The following is a 25,074-nucleotide window of genomic DNA, read 5'->3' as shown; positions in this document are numbered from 1 at the left end:
AAAACTCTAAGCTTAAAGCTCTTACAGTCAATCAAAATATTATTTTAAAAATCCACGATTTTGGCTCCAATAGAACTACCCAATTTTTTTTTTTAAATTCACGATTATGGTTGTCATTCGAAAAAATATAAAAATCAGGCTGATGGTTCGATTGACCTTGACAACAAATCATTTAACAATCGATCTTTGATTTTTTAAATATAAACCTATAAGGAAAGTAGTAAAGTCGGACCGGGCCGACTATATGATACCCTTCACTACGTTGGGTATATTCAACAGATGAATCTTAAAAGACGTCACATTTTTAAAGGACCAGATGGACGGACGGACGGACATGCGTAAATCGACTCAGAAAGTGATTCAATGCATATGCTCAAAAGGAACCATGTGTCTATCTCGTTTCCTTTTGCCTGTTACAAACATATGCACAAAGACATAATACCCTGTACCACAGTGTGGTGAAGGGTATACAAATATTTAAAATATTAATGCTTTTGGCTCCGATAGTACTTTAAAAAAAAAACATAAAAAATTCGCGCTTATGGCTCTAATATAGTCCTTCTAAAAATTATTTATAAAATACATGCGTTAAGCTCTGACAGTCCTTGAAAAAAAAAAAAATTATTAAAAAATCACCGCTTATGGTTCTGATAGTCCTTCGCTTATGGCTCTGATAGTTCATGACAACAAATTATTTAAAAGTCCTGTACTGATGGCTCAGATAGCCTTTCGAAAAAAATAATAATTTAAATTTGGTTCTAATATAGTCCTTCTTAAAAATTGTTTATAAAATACATGCTTTAGACTCTGATTATCCTTGAAAAAAAAAATGATTAAAAAATCCCCGCTTATGGCTTGGATAGTCCTTCGCTTATGGCTCTGATAGTTCATGACATCAAATTATTTAAAAGACCTGCACTGATGACTCATATAGGCCTTCGAAAAAAAAATAATAATTTAAAATCCTCGCTCCGGCTACGATGGAAAGGATAGCCCTTCGACAAAATTATTTAAACAATACACGTTTTTGGCTTTCATAGTCCTTAAAAATTCTGACTTACGTATCTGATAGTCATTCGAAAAAAATATTTTAAAATCTTCGCTTATAGCTCTGCTAGTCCTTGGCAAAAAATTCAGATAAAGACTCGATATATGGGGTCAACAGTATTTTTCCATACGGAAATAAATATTTTCCACATCATGTTGCTGAATTCTGATAAATTCTTGTGTATGAGACTTTGAGATTTTCTGTTCAAATAAAACAAAGTGATTTAAAAAATTTTAAAATTAAAAAACCTGCTTCGAAAATTTAATCAAAAATTTAAAAATTCCATTTCGAATTTGAAAATAAAATTTGTATAGAGCTTTTTTTAATTTCAAGAAGAAATGTTTTTCTATCTCCATCTACAGTCGCCCAGATTTTTTAAACATTGCTAATATGTGAAAAAAGTGATAATAACTGTGATTAAAAACAAAAGTTAAACACGAAAACTTTAGTTTAAATAAAATCGGAAACCTCAAGTGGAACAACGTCAATTACAAAACGAACGAAAAAACAAATAAAAAAGAAAAACAACAAAGCAAGACAAAATGCCACAACGATCACCTTTTGCCATACAAGAACTTTTGGGTCTTAGCGGCGGCAATAACAATAATAGCAACAACATCAACAACAATAATAATAACAACAATGTGAATAAAAATCTACAAGCAACAACAACTAAGAACACAGCTGCTGGCACAGTGGCCACCACCACTGTGGCCATCACCACCAAACAAAAGGACAAAAAGCAAAGTGAAATAAAACAGGAAATAAACATGAATGGCAGCCAGGGTAGTAGGAATGCTACAGAACACACATCATCATCCGAATCACCAAAATCACGAGAAGATGCCGAATCAGAGGAGCAAGCAATTAATGGAGAAACAAATAATCTTAAAATTTCCAAAAATTTATATAGAAAGGCACACAATTCTCCTCCAGAACAGAGGGGTAATGAAGGTGATGCAAATAGGGATGAGGGTGGCAATGATAGTCCCCACAAATCACCCATAATGCCCACAGATTTGTCAACAACACCGGTTAATTCCAATTCGCCACACTCATCAATTTCCTCCACATCCACATCGTCTGTTAATCAGGATTCCCAGGACACGGAACGAAGACGTCAACAGCATTTACAGCAGCAGCAGCAACAACAACATCACCAGCAACAAATGTCCATGGCAGCATCACGTATGGCCTATTTTAATGCCCATGCAGCAGTGGCTGCGGCCTTTATGCCTCATCATCCGGCGCAACATCATTTGGGAGCATCTCCTGCAGCTCCCCTTCCACATGCTGGACAACAACAATTGTCACATCATCCTCATCCCTATTCGGCAGCATTAGGTTCTGGACACATACAACATCATTTGGCACACAATCAGGCAACGAGTCAACAGCAACAACATCATCCACATTTACCTACAACGCTGCAACATGCTGGTCACCATATACCGACATCAATACATGCAGCCGCAGCAGCGGCAGCAGCACAACATCATCATGCGATGATGCAAGGACAGGGTAAGTAGCTATTAATTAACAAATGTTGATGGATATTGTGAGGCTTTGTCTGCTTCTCCCTTTATTTGTTGTTGTTGTTTTACAAAATATATTTATTAGCTTTCAAAGATGCCTAGAAAAATATTTTTTTAAAATATCTACACCTTTGGCTATTAAAAAAATTGTAAAGAATCCTCATCTAAGGCTATTAAAACCAGTAAGGAAAGTTCAAAAGTAGGACGAGGCCCACTATATGATACTCTTCACCATTTTGGACACATACAAGGGATGATAATGCGTACAATATCCTGTTGATAGAAGAGACATAGCATCTTTGGATGACCATTGATATGGAATCGGGTGAAAACAGATGTGATGACCATTTACCTTAAATCGGACGAAAAGATATATCAAATTTCGTACAAATCGAAAGATATATGGGACTTTTGTGGACCATTTTCATTAAATCGGACGAAAATATATATGGGAGCAATATCTCAATCTGAACCGATTTTCAGGAAACTTAAAACACACCATTCTAGACCTAATTCATTACGCTATGCCAAGTTTCGTGCAAATCAAAAGATATATAGGGACTTTGGTGCACCATTTACATTAAATCGGACAAAAATATATATGGTAGATATATGTAAATCTGAACCGATTCCAACAAAACATCGCATACATGAATCTGGACATAACTCTGTACTCTGTGAAAAATTTTGTCTCAATCGGACCAATATTGGCAGTATGGTGTTCCATTTACATAAAATCGGATTCAATACTCTGTGTAAAATTTTGTCTCAATCGGACTAATATTTCACAAAAAATCTGACGAAACTATGCATGGGAGCTGTATCTAAATCTGAACCGATTTTAACAAAACTTCGCAGACATCTGTCTGGACCTAATTCAGTACACTGTGCAAAATTTTGTCTCAATCGGACCCTAATTGGAGTTTGGTGTATCATTCAAATTCTGTACTCTGTGCAAAATTTTGTCCCAATCCGATAAATATTGGAAGTTTGGTGTATCATTCACAAAAAATCGGAAGAAACTATATATGGGAGCTATATCTAAATCTCAACCGATTATAACAAAACTTTGCAGACATCAATCTAGACTCAATTCAGTACTCTGCACAAAATTTTGTCTCAATCGGACCAATATTGGGAGTTTGGTGCACTATTTACTTAAAATCGGACGAAAATATATATGGGAGCTATATCTAAATCTGAACCGATTTTTCCCAATTTTAAAAGGGTTCGTCATTGGGCCGAATAAGTGACATGTGCAAATTGTTATCCAAATCGGATTATAAATGCGACCTGTACTTTGTTTGCAATTTAACATCAACAGACGGACGGAAGGACATGCATAAATCGACTTAGAAAGTGATTCTATGCATATTCTCAAAAGGAACCATGTGCAGGTTGTGAAGATCCATACTTATGGTAGGTTGGGGAAAAATTTTTATTCAAGAAATCCACACTTACGGTAGGCTTTAAAAGTCCTTCAGAGAAACTATTTTAAAAATCCAGGCTTTTGGCACATATATTCTTATAAAAAATATTTAAAAAATCCTCTGATAGTCCTTCTCGAAAATTATTTAAAGAATCCTCGCGTATGGTTCTAATCGCCCTTCCAATAAAATAAATCCACCTTTATGGCTCCACCTCTGAAGAAAAATATTCAAAGAATCCCCGCTTATGGCTCTGATAGTCCTTCGAATAAATAATTTACAAAAATTTACGCTTATGGCTCTGATAGTCCTACGAAAAAAATATTTTAAAAATCCACGCTTATGGCTCTGATAGTCCTTCGAAAAAAATTATTTACAAAACTTCACGCTTATGGCTCTGATAGTCCCTCGAATAAATTATTTACAAAAATTCACGCTTATGGCTCTGATAGTCCTTCGAAAAATGTATTAAAAAAATCCAAGCTAATGGCTCTGATAGTCATTCTCAAAAATTATAAAAACAATCTGATAGTCCTTTTTAAAAATTATTTAAAAAAAAATCTTCGGTATGGCTCTGATAGTCCTTTGGAAAAATTATTTAAAAATCCAGGTTTATGCTTCTGAAAATCTTTTGAAAAAATTATTTAAAAAATCAAGCATATGGCTCTGATAGTCCTTCAAAAAAATATTTCAAAAAAAATTCTACGGCTCTGATAGTCTTCGGAAATCCACCTCTATGGCTCTAATCTGAAAAAAAAATATTCAAAGAATCCCGCTAATATCTCTGATAGTCCTTCGAATAATATTATTACCAAAAATTTATGCTCTGATAGTCCTACGAAAAAAATATTTTAAAAATCCACGCTTATGGCTCTGATAGTCCTTCCTTTAAAAAAATCCCCGTTATGGCTCTGATAGTCCTTCGAATAAATTATTTACCAAAATTCACGCTTATGGCTCTGATAGTCCTTCGAAAAATATATTTCAAAAATCCAAGCCTGTGGCTCTGATAGTCCCTTGAAAAAAGTATTTAAAAAAATCACGCTTATGGTTCTTATAGTCCTTCGAAAAAATATTTAAAAATTCACCCTTGTGGCTCAGATAGTCATTCGAAAAAGATTATTTAAAAATCCACGCTTTTGGTTTGAGTGTTTTCGAAAAAATTATTTAAAAAAAATCCACGCTTATGGCTTTGATAGTCCTTCGAAAAACGTATATAAAAATCCACGCTTTTGGTTTGGGAGTCCTTCGAAAAAAATATTTAAGAAATCCACGCTTATGGCTCTGATAGCCCTTCAATAAATTATTTAAAAATCCACACTTTTGGTTTGAGAGCCCTTCGAAAAAATTATTTAAAAAATCCATGTTTGTGGTTCTGATAGTCCTTCTCAAAAATTATAAAAAAAAATCCTCGCGTATAGCTCTGATAGTCCTTTTCAAAAATTATTTAAAAAATCCTCGATATGGCTCTGATAGTCCTTTGGGAAAATTATTTAAAAATCCAAGCTTATAGCTCTGAAAGTCTTACGAAAAAAATATTTAAAAATCCACGCTTTTGGCTCTGATAGTCCTTTGAAAAAATTATTTAAAAAATCCACGCTTATGGCTCTGATAGTCCTTCGAAAAAAATATTTAAAAATCCACGCTTATGGCTCTGATAGTCCTTCGAAAAAATTATTTTAAAAAATGCACCCTTGTGGTTCTGAAAATCCTTCGAAAAAGATTATTTAGTAATCTACGCTTTTGGTTTGAGAGTCTTCGAAAAAATTATTAAAAAATCCACGCTTATGGCTCTGATAGTACCTTGAAAACAATTATTTAAAAAATCTACGCTTATGGCTCTGATAGTCCTTGAAAACATGTGGATTAAAAATCCATGCTTGTGGCTCTGATATTCCTTGAAAAAAAGTATTTAAAAAAGTGCAACCTTATCGCCTTGATAGTCTTTCGAAAAAAATTCTTTAAAAAATGCACGCATGGCTCTGATAGTCCTTCGAAAAAATTATTTAAAAAATCCACGCTAATGGCTCTGATTGTCCTTCAGGAAAATTATTTAAAAAATCCATTCTTATGGCTCTGATAGTCTTTCGATTTTTTTTAAATCCACGCTTATGGTTCAGATATTTCTTCGAAAAAATTATTTAAAAGATCTACGCTTATGGCTCTGATAGTCCCTCGGAAAAATTATTTAAGAAATCAAGCTAATGGCTCTGATTGAAATATTAAATTATGGCTCGGATAGTAGCTATAAAAAATCGTATGATAGTCCTTCAACAAATTATTTAATAAATACTTAAAAAAATAGAAAAAACCACACTTAAGACTACTTGGAAATAATAAGTTTTTTGTTCCACTGTGCATATCTCATATCTGTGTTCGAGCAGTAGTTATTGATATGGTGACATGACTATCGTCTGAATGGATTAGGGGGGTTAACCACAAAGGCTGCTTAACTTGAAACGCATTACTTACAAAGAATAACATAAATTTTGTTGTTGTTGCTGTTGTTCCTCCAGTGCCATTTAGTTATTCTTATTGCAATAACCGATGACAATGGTATTGGTTGGAGGGCTGGTACTTTTCTGGTATTCCTCCAACAAAACCCCACTCAAAATGTTTGCTGACATATCAAAGTGAAATTGAATTTGACAGACAAGCGCGCTAATTTCCTGCAAACTTCCTCTTGCCGTCCCCCTTTATTTTCGACGACGACCTCTTGTGGTTGCAACGCCTAACGAGAACATCAACATGTACCCTAAATGGGAGTCAAAGAATGCAATGAGAATTGACTGAATGTTTGATTGCGTATTGAAAAAAGAAACGGTCATATGAATTCGAACAAATTGTAGCCCTATTCGGAAGGTTGGGATACAAGTTTTTAAGTTCCCTCTAGTTTTCAAAATAAATAAATAGAAGGGTTGTAATCTGTCATACAGTTAATTGCGTCTTCAATGACATTTTCGTCTTATTTCAGAGCAACGACGGAGTCGAGGCAAAGATCTTGGGGAACATTAAAAACCCTGCAGCAGAGAATCCGATATTCTATAGAAATTGTAATTTTTTCAGGCTATCAAAGAATATTTTTTTCCATCCTGCCATAGGCGTAGATTTTTTAAAGAATATTTTTTCCAACCTGCCATAGGCGTAGATTTTTTAAAGAATATTTTTTCCAACCTGCAATAGGCGTAGATTTCTTAAAGAATATTTTTTCCAACCTGCCATAGGCGTAGATATTTTAAAGAATATTTTTTCCAACCTGCCATAGGCGTAGATTTTTTTAAGAATATTTTTTCCAACCTGCCATAGGCGTAGATTTTTTTAAGAATATTTTTTCCAACCTGCCATAGGCGTAGATTTTTTTAAGAATATTTTTTCCAACCTGCCATAGGCGTAGATTTTTTAAAGAATATTTTTTCCAACCTGCCACAGGCGTAGATTTTTTAAAGAATATTTTTTCCAACCTGCCACAGGCGTAGATTTTTTAAAGAATATTTTTTCCAAAATGCCACAGGCGTTGATTTTTTAAAGAATATTTTCCAAATTTTAATGTTCCTGTTGTAAGTGTAGGGTACTATTTATTTCGCCTTGGTTCGATATTGTCCATTGCAAATTTTTTAATTTATTAGCCTCTCAACTGCAGTGCAATTTAAGTTCTGCTTTTAACGGAAAAAATATTCGCCTCGAGGACATCACTTAATCGGCTAGGGGCGGGGGACTTTGTTATTTGGTAATTTGATATTTTTTTCCATAAATTGTGATGGAATTCATATTCAAAGAGGCTACTTATTCACACATATACAATGTGACACACACACAGATACATACATATATAAATTTTATGGCAAAGTGATGAAATAATTAAAAACTGATTAAATTCAAACAAAAGATGATGAGGGTAACCCCATTCTCTTCGACAGAAAAACAAGAAGAATGTGCAATGATGTGCCATTGTTCTCGATATGATTTTTTATTGTTGTTATTGCTGTTGTGAATATTCAAAACAGATTTCGAAATACGGATCTTATTAATTACCTTTTAGTTTTCAAGTGTTGAAGAGCAATTGAAAAAGCTGGTGTTCGTTGTGCTGATTATCTGAGTAATTATGTGTGAGAGGTGTAGTAATGGTGAGCTGGAAGGAAAGAGGGAAGTGGGTAGAGGGGGTCATTTTTGTTTTGAGTTGAATATTAGGGTCAGATGGAAGGTCAGTTTAAAATACAGTCGAAATCGGTTATAATGACCATAAAGGGCCGATCGATTGTGGCTTTGATAGTCTTTCAACAAATTGTTTTAAAAAAACCAAGCCTATTGATCCGAAAGTCATTTGAAAAATTATTCAACAAATTTACTATTATGGCTCGGATAGTCCTTTCTGAAAATTATTTTAAAAATCCATGAATATGTTTCTGATGGTCCATCAAAAAATATTCGAAAAATCTAAACTTATGGATCTGATAGTTTTTCAAAAAATTCAAGTTTATGGCTCTGATAGTCTTACAAAAAAATATTTAATAATCCATGCTTATGTTTCTGCATGACCTTCGAACAAATATTTAAAAAATCCATGCTTAAGGCTCGGAAAGTCCTTCGAAAACATTATTTAAAAAATCCACGATTGAAAAAAAAATATTTTAAAAATCCACGTTAATGCATCTGATAGTCTTTCGGAAAAGTTATTTAAAAAATCTCGGTTTACGGCTCTGGAAGTCATTAAAAAAAAATATTTCATAAATCCACGATTATGGCTCTGAAAGTCCTTCAAAAATTTGTTAAAAAAATCCAAGCTTGAAAGTCCTTCAGAAAAATTGGTTGAAAAATCCACACTTATGACTGTGAAAGTCCTTCATAAAAACTAATATGAGAACTAATCAAAAAATTATTTTAAAATGGCTCTGATATTACTCCAAAGATTAGTTTAAAAAAATCCACGCTTCTGGCTCTGAAAGTCCTTCAGAAAATTATTCCAAAAAATCCACGCTTATGGCTATGATAGCTTTTCAAAAAATTATTTTAGAAATCCTTTAAAAATTGTTTAAAAATCCTAAATTAGAGCTCTGATAGTTCTTCAAAAAATATTTAAAAAAATCTACACCTATGGCTCTAATAATCCTAATTTAAAAAAAACATCCACGCTAATGACTCTGTTAGTCCTTGAGAAAAAAATGATTGAAAATCCACATTTATGGCTTTGATAGTCTCTCAGAACTATTATTTAAAAAATCCAAGCTCATGGCTCTCTGGTAGTTCTTCAGGAAAATTATTTAAAAATCCAGGGTTATGGATCTGATAGTCCTTATGCAAAATAAATTGAAAATAGCTCTGATAGTCCTTCGAAAATAATATTTTAAAAATCCACACTCATGACTCTGATAGTCGTTGAGAAAAAAATAGTTTAAAAATCTACGCTTATGGCTCAGATAGTCCTTATGAAAAATTATTTCAAAATCCAGGTTTATGGCTCTGATAGCCCTTCAGGAAAATTATTTAAAAATAGCTCTGATAGTCCTTTGAAAAAATTATCTTAAAAATCCAAGCTAATGGCTCTGATAATCCTTATGAAACATTATTTGAAAATAGCTCTGATAGTACTTCAGGAAAAATAATTTTAAAAATCCACGATAATGGCTCTGATAGTCCTTCAGGAAATTTTTTAAAAATCCAGGTTAATGGATCTGATAGTCCTTATGGAAAATTATTTGAAAATAGGTCTGATAGTCCTTCGAAAAAATTATTTTAAAAATCCACGATCACGGTTCCTTTGAAAAAATTATCTTAAAAATCCACGCTCATGGCTCTGATAGCCCTTCAGGAAAATTATCTTAAAAATCCAAGCTAATGACTCTGATAATCCTTATGAAAAATTATTTGAAAATAGCTCTGATAGTACTTCAGGAAAATTATTTTAAAAATTAACGCTAATGGTTCTGATAGTCCTTCAAAAAATTATTTTAAAAATCCAAGCTTATGGCTCTGATAGTCCTTCAAAAAAATTATTTTAAAAATCCACGCTTATGGCTCTGATAATCCTTTTTTTAAATCTACGCCTATGGCCCTGATAGGCCTCCGATAGTCGTTATCAAAAATTATTTTAAAATTCCAAACTTATGGCTCTTCTGATAGTCCTTCGAAAAAATTATTTTAAATTTTTAAAAATCCACTCTCATGGCTTTGATAGTCAGATTTATGGCTCCGATAGTCCTTATCAAAGATTATTTGAAAATAGTTCTGATATTTCTTTGAAAAAAAAATATATATATAAAAAATCCAGGCTCATGGCTTTGATAGTCCTTCAGGAAAATTTTTAAAAATCCAGGTTTATGGCTCTGATAGCCCTTTTGAAAAATGATTTGAAAATAGTTCTGATAGTCCATCGAAAAAAAAAAAAATATTTAAGAAATCTAATCTTATGGCTCTGATAGTCCCTCGATTTTTTTTTTTTAAATCTACAATTATGGCTCTGAAATCTTCCAAAAAATTGTTTAGAAATATCTGAGCTTATGGCTCATGTAGTAATTAAGAAAAATTATTTAAAAAATTCAGGCTTATTATTCTGATTTTCTTTAAAAAAAAAATATTTAAAAAATCCACGCTCATGGCTCTGATAGTCCTTTAGGAAAATTAATTAAAGAGTCAGCCTATCTAGAATCAAGAATGGCATTTGCTAAGTTTGCTTTAAATCGGTTCAGATTTAGATATAGCTCCCATATATATTATCGCCCGATTTTATGTAAACGGTGAACCGAAGACTCCAGATTGTCTGATTGGTTCCTTATTTTCCATTGGCTTCCAAATTAAGCCTAGAATTCAGTTGATCAAGTTAGAATTAAATCGGTTCAAATTAAAATATAGCTTCTGTAAACTATTAAAATTTTTTTGAATGTTTTCCCCCTTCATTTGAATATTACATTTATCCATTACAAACAATTATTTGTAAAAATATGGCTCAATAGCCAAATACACCTTCAATTGTCACCCTTCGGCCAACATATCGTACACCTGTCAGCATTATGGGGCAGCTACCCATTAAAAGCTGCAAATGGATGAGATTCTGACACGAATTGGTGTCGATCAATTACGCGATGACAACAACAAAAATAAGGCCTCACACCAAAACGAACGTAATGATCATCTTCAATCTGATCATCATTATGACGTACTACCATTATGCCATAGCGAAGAGCTTTAACGCTCATAATGAAAATAGGAACAACAAAAAAACGCTAAAGAAGCGTAACATTAGCTGTCAGTCGTGAGTTCACTTCAGTTCAATTTCGGTACGTAGATTTTTTTGATTTGGAAAAAGTGGGGAGAACTACTAACAAACAATTACACACACATCTGCACATTTGAATAAACTATGAAGATAGTTTGCCCCAATCCACTTATGATGATGATCATCATCATCTTCATCCATATGGATGGGATGATCTACTTGTCTTTTGGATACAAATGTTTCTCTTTCGTTTTTTGGTCTTTGTTGCTTTTGGAGGTGGGAAGCCAAAGAAGCTGCCTTCAATGACGTGAATCTTTTTTTTTTGTCGTTGTCTTCATCTAATTGGGTGGTCTTCTTTGGTATTGTATTATTTTGGGAGCTATTTGGCAGCATCTTTAGTTGTTAATGGTTTTTGTTGTTGCTTTCTTTCTTTGTTTTTGTAAAATACATTTTGTACAAATTGAATAGATATTATTGATGTGCAATGAAATTTGTTAAAATTAGGTTGAAAAGAAAGGTCGACATCGGAATTGTCTACCCGGAGGATTTTTATGATATGTAAAAAAGATAAACAAATTACATCTAGCAATGAAAACTAGGGGACCTTGTTACTATATAATAAGGAGTGGGAGTTATATCTAAATTCGAACCGATATAAAGCAAACTTGGCACACACCATCCCCGACTCAATTATGTACTCTGTCAGTTAGACAGATCCAGACAGATTCCAGTTATACACACTTTTTATACCCTTCACCACACTGTGGTACAGGGTATTATGTCTTTGTGCATATGTTTGTAACAGGCAAAAATAATCGAGATAGACCCATGGTTCCTTTTGAGAATATGCATAGAATCACTTTCTAAGTCGATTTATGCATGTCCGTCTGTCCGTCCATGTATTTTTGTTAACAAAGTACAGGTCGCATTTATGATCCGATTTGGATGAAATTTGGCACAGGTCACTTAATTGGCCCAAGGACGAACCCTATTGAAATTGGAGAAAATCGGTCCACGTTTTGGCATAGCTCCTATATAAGATTACCCCAAATTTTTCGGTATTTTGAGGTTCTTGAGCGCGTTTTTTATCTGATTTCGCTGAAATTTGGTACTTTGAGTTCTTATTGGGTAGCAAATCTCCCTACCAAAAATTATAAATAAAGGTCAATTTTTTCGGATAGCCCCCATATAAGATTACCCCCAATTTTCGGTATTTTGGGGGTTTTGATCGCATTTTTCGACCGAATTCGCTGAAATTTGGTAATTTGTGTTCTTATTGGGTAGCAAATCTCCCTACCAAACATTATATATAAAGGTTCATTTTTTCGGAAAGCCCCCATATAAGGGTACCCTCAATTTTCGGTATTTTCGGGTTCTTGGGCTCGTTTTATAACTGAATTCTCTGAAATTTTGTACATTGGGTTCTTATTGGGTACCAAATTACTCCACTAAAAATTATAAATATAGGTCCAGTTTTTCTGGTAGTCCCCATATAACGGTACCCCCAAATTTTTGGTATTTCGGGGGCTCTGATCGTATTTTTTGACCAAATTGACTGTAATGTAGTACGTTGAGTTCTTATTAGGTAGCACATCTCTCCACTATAAATTATAAATGTTGGTCAATTTTTTCTGGTAGCCCCCAGGTTTTGAGGTTCTTGAACCAAATTCTTTTTTCTGGTACAGGGTAGTATGTCTTTGTGCATATGTTTGTAACAGGCAAAAGGAAACGAGGCAGACACATGGTTCCTTTTGAGAATATGCATAGAATCACTTTTTGAGTCGATTTAAGCACGAAATTTGGCACAGCGTAACAAATTAGGTGTATTAAGTTTCCTGAAAATCGGTTCAGATTTATATATAGCTCCCATATATATTTTCGTCCGATTTAATGTAAATGGTGCACCAAAGTCCCTATATATCTTTCGATTTGCACGAAATTTGGCACATCGTAACAAATTAGGTCTAGAATGATGTGTGTTAAGTTTCCTGAAATCGGTTCAGATTTATATATAGCTTCTATATCTGACCAAATGAACAATTTTGTATCGGTTGCAGAATGGCGTGTTTATGGTTCCAATTTCATTTTACTGGTCCTTTAAAAATGCGACGTCTGTTAGGATTCATCTGTTGAATATACTCAAAGTGGTGAAGGGTATCATATAGTAGGCCCCGTCCGACTTTACTACTTTCCTTAATGGTTTATATATGAAAAATAATTAATGTCGTTCCCAAGACTAAATATATTATGTATACATAAGAGTTAAATGTGTAATTTTGGTATCAATAAATTACAAATAGTACTAAAAATAGTAATAAAATTGAGAATATATCGAAAACATAGGATGAACCTTCCAGATTTTTCCTGCTTCTCAAAAAAAAAAAAAAAAATAATAATAATAAATAAATAAAAACATTATGGAAAGTAGTAAAGTCGGACTGGACCGACTATATGACCATATTCAACAGGTGTATCCTAACTGATGTCGCCCTTTTGAAGGATCATTGACATAAACGAACTTATATATGTTATCATAATCTATATGTGACCGACTAACATCAATCCATGATACACATGTCATTCTGCAACCCATGCTAAATTTTGTACATCGACATTACATTTTGCAACATGTTGTGTCAATAGACCTAGCATTGTCTCTTTACATAGAATCGGACAAAAATATATATGGGAGCTATACCAAAATCTTCTAGACTCAATTCAGTACGCAAATGTCAAATTTCGTGCAAATCGAAAGATATTTAGGGACTTTGGTGCACCATTTACATAGGACAAAAATATATATGGGACCTATATCTACATCTGAACCGATTTTCACCAATTTCAATAGGCTTCGTCATTGGGTCAAATGAATGAGCTGTACCAAATTTTATCTTAATCGGATAATAAATGCAACTTGTATTTCATTTCAAATTTAACATCAACAGACGGGCGAACACACATCGGACCAGAAAGAGATTGTATGCATATTCTCAAATCGAATCGATTCAAAATGTATACTATAAAAATACTTTAAACACGTGGGTTAACACTTCGGAACCACATGACGTAGGCTGTCAAAATTTGGCTCACAAATTTGTTATATTAAAATAACTTCTGGATCCATGTTTTGCTATATCCCCCATATAACAGTACCTCCGATTTAAGGTAACTTGTATCTATTATCCATATTTTACTATCAAATTGGCTGTAATTTGGCACAGGGAGTTCTCAATATGTACAAAATAGAGGTACCCCCATTTTGAGTATTTGGGTATAAAAATCATTAACTGGTGAACCACCGACACATTTTTCAATCGATCTTAACATATATCTGAGCCGATTTGATTCAAACTTAGGACGAACTAATATATTGAAACTATATTTGAAACAGCACCGACTTAATGCAAGGGAGACATGAGTTATTCCAGGCTCAATTTAGCACACTCTGCAAACTTTCGTGTCAATCGGACGAGAATGGGGTATTTTGAGTATACCAAATTTCCTTGGACCAATTAAATGGGTTGTGCCGATTGGATCTCCATGCATATCTTCGAGGTGGAATTCAATATATCCAATTGTGAAAACACATTATGTTTGATAGAAACCAGTAAGGAAAGTAGTAAAGTCGGGCTGGGCCGACTATATGATACCATTCACCACATTGGGTATATTCTTAATATGTATCCCAACAGACGACACGTTCTTGTTATATATCTTTATCTGTTATATATCGATTTCAGGGAAAATTTGCCAGAGACTAATTTATATTACTTCAGTACGTTGTGTCATTCGGCCTAGCTATGGATCTTTTCACGCAGCTTAGCAACATCATTTTAGACTTAATTCAGTACTTCAGTAGTGTTGGCGGTTTATTTGGGATACCATTTGTATTTTGTTTTTATAAAAAAGAACTATTTATTAGTGGGGAATGTATGGCATTGATTGCTGAGGGGTAAGGCAGGGAAGACTATAGTTTCGGATCACGCCACTGATCCTCATCACGAAACTTTGCAACATCGTTCTAGACTTAATTCAGAACGCTATGCCAAAATTCGTGCAAATGAAAAGATTTCCAGGGACTTTGGTGCACCAATTATCTACAATCGGGAGAAAATATATATGGGAGCTATATCTAAATCTGAACCGATTTTCATGAAACTTAGCACAAATTATTACAGACCCAAATGTCAGTACTCTATGCCCAATTTCGTGCAAATCGAAAGATATATAGGGTCTTTGGTACACCAATTACCTTAAATCGGATGAAATTATATATGGGAGCTATACCTAAATCTGAACCGATTGTCACGAAACTTTGCACACATCATTCTAGACTTAATTCAGTACACTATACCAAAAGATTTCCAGAGACTTTAGTGGACTATTTACCTAAAATCGGGCGAAGCTATATATGGGAGCTAAATCTAAATTTGTACCGATTGCCACGAAACTTTGCACACATCATTCTAAACTTAATTTAGTACGCTATGCCAAATTTCGTGCAAATCGAAAGATATATAGGGGCTTTGGTACACAATATACCTTAAATCGGACGAAGATATATAAGGGAGCTGTATCTAAATCTAAACAGATTTTCACGAAACTTAACACTCATTATTCTAGACCTTATTCATTACGCTGTGCCAAATTTCGTGCAAATCGAAAGATATATACGGACTTTGTTACACAATTTACCTTAAATCGGACGAAGATATATATGGGAGCTATATCTAAATCTGAACCGATTTTCACGAAACTTGGCATACATCATTCTAGACCTTATTCATTACGCTGTGCCAAATTTCGTGCAAATCGAAATATATATAGGGGCTTTGGTACACAATTTACCTTAAATCGGACGAAGATATATATGGGAGCTATATCTAAATTTGAACCGATTTTCACGAAACTTGGCACACATCATTCTAGACCTTATTCATTACGCTGTGCCAAATTTCGTGCAAATCGAAATATATATAGGGGCTTTGGTACACAATATTCCTTAAATCGGACGAAGATATATATGTGAGCTATGTCTAAATCTGAACCGATTTTCACGAAACGTGGCATACATCATTCTAGACCTTATTCATTACGCTGTGCCAAATTTCGTGCAAATCGAAATATATATAGGGGCTTTGGTACACAATATACCTTAAATCGGACGAAGATATATATGGGAGCTATATCTAAATCTGAACCGATTTTTATGAAATTTTACACACATCATTCTAGACCTTATTCATTACGCTGTGCCAATTTTCGTGCAAATCGAAAGATATATAGGGACCGTTTACATTAAATCGGACGAAAATATATATGGGAGCTATATCTAAATTTGAACCGATTTTTCCCAATTTCAATAGGGTTCGTCCTTGGGCCAAACAAATGAGCTGTGCCAAATTTCATCCAATTCGGATCATAAATGCGACCTGTACTTTGTTTACAATTTAACATCTACAGACGGACAGACGGACGGACGGACGGACATGCATAAATCGACTCAGGAAGTGATTCTATGCATATTCTCAAAAGGAACCATGGGTCTATCTCGATTATTTTTGCCTGTTACAAACATATGCACAAAGACATAATACCCTGTACCACAGAGTGGTGAAGGGTATAATTATCTAAATTCACTCGCGGAACAGAAATATTGGGCCATACTCTTGCATATATGGATAATACGGCTATTACCTCAAACTGAACTGGTCGTTATATGATGGTTATGTCTAAACATATATATATATATAAATCGGGAATATCTAAAAAATATCTAAATTTGGTTAGAACTCTTCAACGTGGGATTTGCCGCAATATGGATCTATAGGCACATTTCGTTTGGAAAATCCACCTAGAACCCTTAAATATACTTCTTTCAGAAGGTATTTTATTTTCTGCAAACCCTGAATGTCAAATTATAGCCACTTTGGTTGGAAAATAGGCAAAGACCTTTAATATGCCTGGGTACTATGACAAAACATTGACATAGACATTGATGTTAACAATTTGCAGCTAGGGGATCTGTAAGCCTTTAAAAAGGGATCTACAACCCACAGCTACGTCTATTGCAAAATGCGGCTAATATTTTTAAAAACCACAAAAGAGGTCGGAACTAAGTGAAAATATAGATCCATAAGGCGAACTTTTTTTCTACGATTTTTTAAATTATTTTGTATCAACGAAATGTCATATTATAGCGATTTTATATCACAAATGAGGTCAGAACCATTAACATTAGTTTTTATACCCTACACAACTATGTTGTCAGGGTATTATAGCTTTGTGCAGCCCCAAAAATTTGTAACGCCGCGAAATATTGATCCTAGACCCACCTTTAAGTATACCGATCGTCATATCTCGACTAGCTGAGTCGATCTAGACATGTGTGTCCGTCCGTCCGTCTGTCCATTATAATTTGTAAACACGATACAGGCCACAGTTATGGACCAATCTTCACGAAATTTTGCATGTAGGATGGGTTCTGGCCAATGAAGACCCCTATTGTTTTTGGGAAAGATCGGTTAATATTTAGGGGATGAAATGGACCAAATACTAAATTTTTGTCGTTTTTTCTGGTTGCTCCAGAGGCCGCAATAATGGCCCGAACATCGTGAAATTTTGCATGGAGAAGGGGATCGGGCGAAAGAATAAGCATGCCTGCTTCTATAAAGATTGGTCAATATTTAGCGGGTCAAATGGACCCTGACTTTTGTGTGAAAAATGACGAAATTTTTATTCTATAGGGTATATATTTACCCCTGAATGACATAGACCCTAGAAGTTGATATTATATCCAAGAGGAGTGGTTGACCTTTAAATTAATACCAATTATATTGTTGTATGTGCTCGGATGTGGGAGTTACACCTAAATATTTACAGGTATCTCCGTATCCGTATATTATTTATTAACCCATTATCACTCTAGAGCGCGGAACTATAGCGCTGATCGCTTTGAAATGTTCCATGAGGTTCCAGTTATGGTAAAGGACAACGCCTATAATTTTCGGTGATGATCAGATAATAATTTTGGAATGAAGTGGACCGAAAACTTAATTTTTTGTGTTCTTTTCGAGTCGATAATAGACCACAAATGAAAGCCGGACATCACAACACAACCCACGGTGAAGGGAATCTGGACAATAGCTGTACTGAATACTCGTAATATTCGGAAAATATGTCAGTGTGAGGAAGAGTTGCTGTTTACCTCTAATCGGGCAAGAGGATGCCAATATCACGAAATATTGCCATGGCTCGGAATAAACATCCGCAGAAAATTTGAGTTCCGTGGTAGTTGTGTAGGGTATCGTATGGTCGGCCCCGTCCGACTATACTGCTCCGCTCACTGGTTTGGTCTTTCTTTTATATTCCGACTTAATTTTGGGAATCATTAGTTAAATTACTGTCACCTCTTTTGGAGAACGCTGCTCTAAAAATAAAATTAAAAAGTAAACCTGCAGTCGGGGAAGCTATTTCATCCTTTGTGAACCTCAAATGCTAGATTACCGCCACTTCGATGGGATAATAATGGTAAAATCTTCGAAATGTCCCGTTAAAGTGATTTTTCAAATTACAAGAATACGGAAATGCGGCAACAACTTTTAAAATACCGAAATATATGTCCCATGGGGTCTATATAAAAATGGTCCTATTTCCAAAATTTTCTGCAAAAATGTTATTCAACCTCCAAGAAAGCGGAATGTCTCTTCGGTGTGTAGTATGCGGATTATGTCTAAACATGTCCCCATATCAAACATTTTTTGCAAAGACGTTTCTCATCCTCTAAGAACTCGGAATTTCTAATTACAGCCACTTCAGGTGGATAATGCGATGGAAAAAAAACTTCAAAAGAAGCGAAAATAGGGCGGCAACGTTATTTGGGGCTATGTACGAAAACTTGGACCAATATAGCCCATTTACAACACCTAACATCTGATGAATAATAACTGATGTGTGCATTTTGTTTGTTGAATTTAGAGACATTGAAATGAGAGATATTTCTTGTTTTCCAGTTACAGTTTCCTTCTGAGACACTTAAACGAATCTGCTTACAAAAATTCGGATATATTCCTAACACAATTCACATACTGTTTTTAACCACTGTAAATTGAAAAATGTTCAAAAAAACACACCACCCGACAAGTACTGTCATTGACTCCCAGCAACACCTTTTTTAGCTTTGGCCATGGTAATTAGCGTACGAAGGGATTAAAAAACTGATTTTGATTATTCTGTGTTTGTTTGTGTTGCGTCTTCAATTAAATGACTGTCAATTTTTTTCGCCGACTTATTGTTCTTTACATTTTCACATGTGAACAGTCATTCACTTGGATTTCAATTTTTAATCAGCTACAAAGGTAGACTATGGCCAAAGTGTTTGTTTGCGGATTGTAGGTTGATTTTTTTGTTGTTCGTCTTTGGATAACTCAAACTCAGGTGTTGCGGAATTTAAATTTTCGTTGTCCCCATCGTTTTTTGTTTTGTTTGTTTTCTTTTCTGGCCCATTGTGATAAATTGGAATTAGTGCGCAAAGGCCGAAAGGAAAATAAACAGAGAAAAGGAGGAGGAACAACAAGAACAGAAACAAAATTACAAACTCATTTTGCGTTGACTTCCGATACAATTTGCATTTCATTCAAAAAAAAAAAAAAAAAAAAAAAACAGCAGGAATGTAAGCGACAGTGGGTACTTGGGTAAAAATCATTTTAAAATCAGGTAATAGCTCTACTTGAAAAAAAATGTACTAAAAAATCTCGTCCTAGGGCTACTTGGAAAAATGTTAATACAAAATCGGGTCCTTGGGCTACTTGGAAAAAATATTTGAAACCAGTTAGGAAAGTAGTAAAGTCGGACTGGGCCGACTATATGATACCCTTCACCACTTTGGGTATATTCTACACATGTCTCCTAACAGCGTTTGTGTTATATATCTATATCTGAACCGATTTTAGAGAAACTTGCCAAACTTCACGAAACTTTGCTCACATCATTCTAGACTTAATTCAGTACCCTATACCAAAATTCGTGTAATTCGAAAGATATATAGGGACTTTGGTGCACCAATTACCTTAAATCGGATGAAAATATATATGGTAGCTATATCTAAATCTGAACCGATTTTCAAGAAACTTGGCAGACATCATTCTCGATCTTATAACATAACTCCGTGCCAAATTTCGTGCACATCAAAAGATTTCCAGGGACTTTAGTGGACTATTTACCTAAAATCGGGCGAAGCTATATATGGGAGCTATATCTAAATCTGAACCGATTTTCACGAATCTTTGCACACATCATTCTATAATTAATTTAGTACGCTGTGCCAAATTTCGTGTAAATCGAAGATATATAGGGACTTTGGTACACAATTAACCTTAAATCGGACGAAAATATATATGGGGGCTATATTTAAATCTGAACCGATTTTCACGAAACTTTGCACATATCATTCTGGACATAATTTAGTAAGTTGTGCCAAATTTCGTGCAAATCGAAATATATACAGGAACTTTGGTACACCATTTACCTTAAATCGGACGAATATATATATGGGAGCTATATCTAAATCTGCACCGATTTTCGCGAAACTTTGCACACATCATTCGTGACCTTATTCATTACGCTGTGCCAAATTTCGTGCAAGTCGAAAGATATATGGGGACTTTAGTGGACTATTTACCTAAAATGGGGCTAAACTATATATGGGAGCTATATCTAAATCTGAACCGATTTTCACGAAACCTAACACACATCATTCTACACCTTATTTATTACGCTGTGCCAAATTTCGTGCAAATCGAAAGATATATAGGGACTTTGGTACACCATTTACCTTAAATCGGACGAAAATATATATGTGGGAGCCATATCTAAATCTGAACCGATTTTTTCCAATAGGGTTTGTCCTTGGGCCAAACAAATGAGCTGTGCCAAATTTCATCCAATTCGGATCATAAATGCGACCAGTACTTTAGACATAAATGCGACTTTAACATGGACAGACGGACGGACGGGCGTACATGCATAAATCGACTCTGAAAGTGATTCTATGCATATTCTCAAAAGGAGCCATGGGTCTATCTCGATTCCTTTTGCCTGTTTCAAGCATATGCACAAGGACATAATACCCTGTACCACAGTGTGGTGAAGGGTATAAAAATGGAGTCTTAGGACTACTTGGAAAAATATTCTTTTAAAAAATCCACGATTTAGAATACTTGGAAATAATATTCGTATAAAAATCCACTCCCATGGCAATCGGTACCTTAGGATACTTTGAAAAAAATTTTCTTTTAAAAAATCCTCGACATAGGACACTTGAAAAATAAAATTTTCTTTTAAAAAATCCACGCCTAGGGCTACTTGGAAAAAGTTTTCTTTTAAAAAATCCTCGTCTTAGGACACTTGAAAAAATATTATTTTAAAAAAACTTCGCCTTAGGACACTTGAAAAATATCTCCCTTAAAAAATCCACGTCTAGGGCTACTTGAAAAAAATATTCTTTTAAAAATCCACGCCTTAGGTAACGTAAAAAAAATATTCTTTTAAAAAATCCTCACCTAAGGCTACTTGGAAAAAATATTCTTTGGCAATCGGTACCTTAGGATACTTTGAAAAAAAAAATTCTTTTAAAAAATCCTCGACTTAGGACACTTGAAAAATAAATTTTTCTTTTAAAAAATCCACGCCTAGGGCTATCTGGAAAAAATTTTCTTTTAAAAAATCCTCACCTTACGACACTTGAAAAAAATATTCTTTTAAAAAAAACTTCGCCTTAGGATACTTGAAAAAAATATTCTTTTAAAAAACGTCTCCTTAGGATACTTGAAAAAATATCTCCCTTAAAAAATCCACGCCTTTGGCTACTTGAAAAAATATTCTTTTAAAAATCCACGCCTTGGACAACTTGAAAAAATATTATTTTAAAAAATCCTCACCTAAGGCTACTTGGAAAAAATATTCTTTAAAACAATCCAGGACTTCGGCTACTTAGGAATAACATTCTCTTTAAAATCCATCCTAAGGCTACTTAGAAAAAAATATTCTATTTAAAAACCAGTAAGGAAAGTAGTAAAGTCGGACGGGGCCGACTATATGATACCCTTCACCACTATGGGTATATTAAGCAGGACTATAACATAAAATTGGATGAAAAAATGTGATATTTATCTAAATGTGAATCTACCTAGATCTATCCATAAAGTATGTCAATCGACTTCAAACAAATATAAATAGGTCATCCGTTGGGCTATGTGTGTACTTCTAGAAAACGCAACTACGTAATTCTATGCTCAATTTTTTAAGTTGTGCAAAATTTGATGTCAATCTGACTAACATGAGGAGTTTGATGCCCAATTTACTAGAAATCGGGCGAAAATATATATGGAAGCTCTATCCAAATATAGAGCGATTTCAAACAAACTTGTCACAGGTTAGGTTATACAACTTTCAGAACGTTTTATTCCAATTGGTTCCTTAGTACGTCAATTACTTAAAATCAATCTATAATAAAAGGGAGCTATATCTAAATCTGGACCGATTTTCACGAAACTTGGCAGACATCATTCTAGGCTCAATTAAGTACGTTATGCCAAATTTCGTGCAAATCGAAGGATATATAGGGACTTTGGTGCACCATTTACATGAAATCGGACGAAACTATATATGGGAGCTATATCTAAATCAGGACCTATTTTCACGAAACTTGGCAGACATCATTCTAGACTCAATTCAGTACGTTATGCCAAAATTCGTGCAAATCGGAAGATATTTAGCGACTTTGGTGGACCATTTACATCAAATCGGACGAAACTATATATGGGAGCTATATCTAAATCTGGACCGATTTTCTCCAAACTTGGCAGACATCCCTCTAGGCTTAATTCAGTACGTTATGCCAAATTTCGTGCAAATCAGAAGATATATAGGGACTTTGGGCACTATTTACATGAAATCGGACGAAACTATATATGGGAGCTATATCTAAATCTGGACCGATTTTCACGAAACTTGGCAGACATCATTCTAGACCTAAATGATTAGGCTGTACCAAATTTCGTGCAAATCGAAAGATATATAGGGACTTTGGGGCACCATTTACATGAAATCGGACGAAACTATATATGGGAGCTATATCTAAATCTGGACCGATTTTCTCCAAACTTGGCATACATCACTCAAGGCTTAATTCAGCACGTTATACCAAATTTCGTGCAAATCAAAAGATATATAGGGACTTTGGGGCACCATTTACATGAAATCGGACGAAACTATATATGGGAGCTATATCTAAATCTGGACCGATTTTCACGAAACTTGGCAGACATCATTCTAGACCTAAATGATTAGGCTGTACCAAATTTCGTGCAAATCGAAAGATATATAGGGACTTTGGGGCACCATTTACATGAAATCGGACGAAACTATATATGGGAGCTATATCTAAATCTGGACCGATTTTCACGAAACTTGGCAGACATCATTCTAGACCTAAATGATTAGGCTGTACCAAATTTCGTGCAAATCGAAAGATATATAGGGACCGTTTACATTAAATCGGTTAAATATATATATGGGAGCTATATCTAAATCTGAACCGATTTTTTCCAATTTCAATAGGGTTCGTCCTTGGGCCGAATAAGTGACCTATGCCAAATTTCATCCAATTCGGATCATAAATGCGACCTGTACTTTGTTTACAATTTAACATGGACAGACGGACAGACGGACGGACGGACGGACATGCATAAATCGACTCAGAAAGTGATTCTATGCACATTCTCAAAAGGAACCATGTAACAAACATATGCACAAAGACATAATACCCTGTACCACAGTGTGGTGAAGGGTATAAATACACGCCTTAGGCTACTAGGAAGAATATTGTTTTAAAAGTTCCACGCCTAAGGCCACATGGAAACAATATTTTTTTTTAATATCCAAGGGCAAAAAATATGCAAACAAATATCCACACCAATGGCTTTATTAAAACTTGAATTTAATTGTTTTTTTTTTTTTGGTTCCACTGTCTTGTTGAGGCTTATTTGCCTACAATTTTTTCGACTCTTAACTTAAGTGGTTTATAAGCCAGTTAGCCATACAATGTTCGTTCATACAATCCAGTCAACCGAACAACAGATCCAGCTAACCAGCCAACATCATTATGACCAACCAGCATTACCAACATCGTCCACATCGTCGTCATCGTCATCATCATTACAATAACATTCCAAAACTTTACCAAGCCATTTCGAACCAAAAGAAAAAAAATTGTAATTTACATGGCTTTACAACTGAAATGGAATACAAAAATAACAACAACAACAAAACTAAGTAGTTATTTTTGTGGGGACACTCATTTCCCCATGATGATGTTGTTGCTGCTGTTGTTGTTGTTATAGTTACATTTGCTGTGGCTGCAATGTTTATTTTAATTATTTTGTATATTTATTTATTTATTTTTACAGTTCGTCGTAATTTGTTTAAGCTTAGGGTGAACGTAACAAACACCCATTGTTTGCTAGGAGCCGGTTCAGACACACACACACACGCACACTGTGTGTATGATATGTATGTATGACAGTGTTGGTGGTTGTGCTATGTGTGTGTGTTTTTGTTGTTTTCACATCAACATCAAAGTTACAGGTCATAATGAAATAATTGAAAATTATTTTAAATTATTTTTCAATTCAACAATTACAACAAACAAAAAATTGGGGGACCAACAACAACAACAATAGCAATGAATAAGGGTATTTTTTTGGAAACAAATTGTTGATCATGTTTTGTAATTACGCAAATTATTTGAGAAAAATAACACAGAGAGGTTAATTGCGACAGAGAGGAAGTGAGAAA

The 25,074-nt window shown here is 34.4% G+C and overlaps 1 protein-coding gene across 1 annotated transcript; it reads left to right on the top strand.

Annotated features, from left to right (window-relative positions):
- The first annotated feature begins 1,590 nt into the window (after window positions 1-1,590).
- LOC133332882 (pair-rule protein odd-paired-like) lies at window positions 1,591-24,444 on the top strand. The gene is made up of 3 exons (XM_061541250.1): window positions 1,591-1,657; window positions 1,712-2,569; window positions 24,296-24,444. Exons 1-3 carry the CDS (start codon window positions 1,591-1,593, stop codon window positions 24,442-24,444), a joined length of 1,074 nt encoding a protein of 357 aa, XP_061397234.1.
- The last annotated feature ends 630 nt before the right edge of the window (window positions 24,445-25,074 follow it).

This window comes from Musca vetustissima, unplaced genomic scaffold (genome assembly GCF_032173495.1).
Source record: "Musca vetustissima isolate MV318-11 ecotype Yass unplaced genomic scaffold, APGP_CSIRO_Mvet_v1 utg55261, whole genome shotgun sequence".
In the NCBI taxonomy this organism is placed as follows: Eukaryota; Metazoa; Arthropoda; class Insecta; order Diptera; family Muscidae; genus Musca; species Musca vetustissima.
This window is presented reverse-complemented; position numbering and strand designations above follow the sequence as displayed.

What these genes read in the sequence shown, in the direction of transcription:
- LOC133332882 (XM_061541250.1), top strand. Translation starts at nt 1,591, where the DNA reads ATGCCACAACGATCACCTTTTGCCATACAAGAACTTTTGGGTCTTAGC. An exon ending in CGGCGGCAATAACAATAATA is followed by an intron (nt 1,658 to 1,711) that starts GCAACAACATCA and finishes AAAATCTACAAG; the next exon opens with CAACAACAACTAAGAACACA. An exon ending in TGCGATGATGCAAGGACAGG is followed by an intron (nt 2,570 to 24,295) that starts GTAAGTAGCTAT and finishes TCTTAACTTAAG; the next exon opens with TGGTTTATAAGCCAGTTAGC.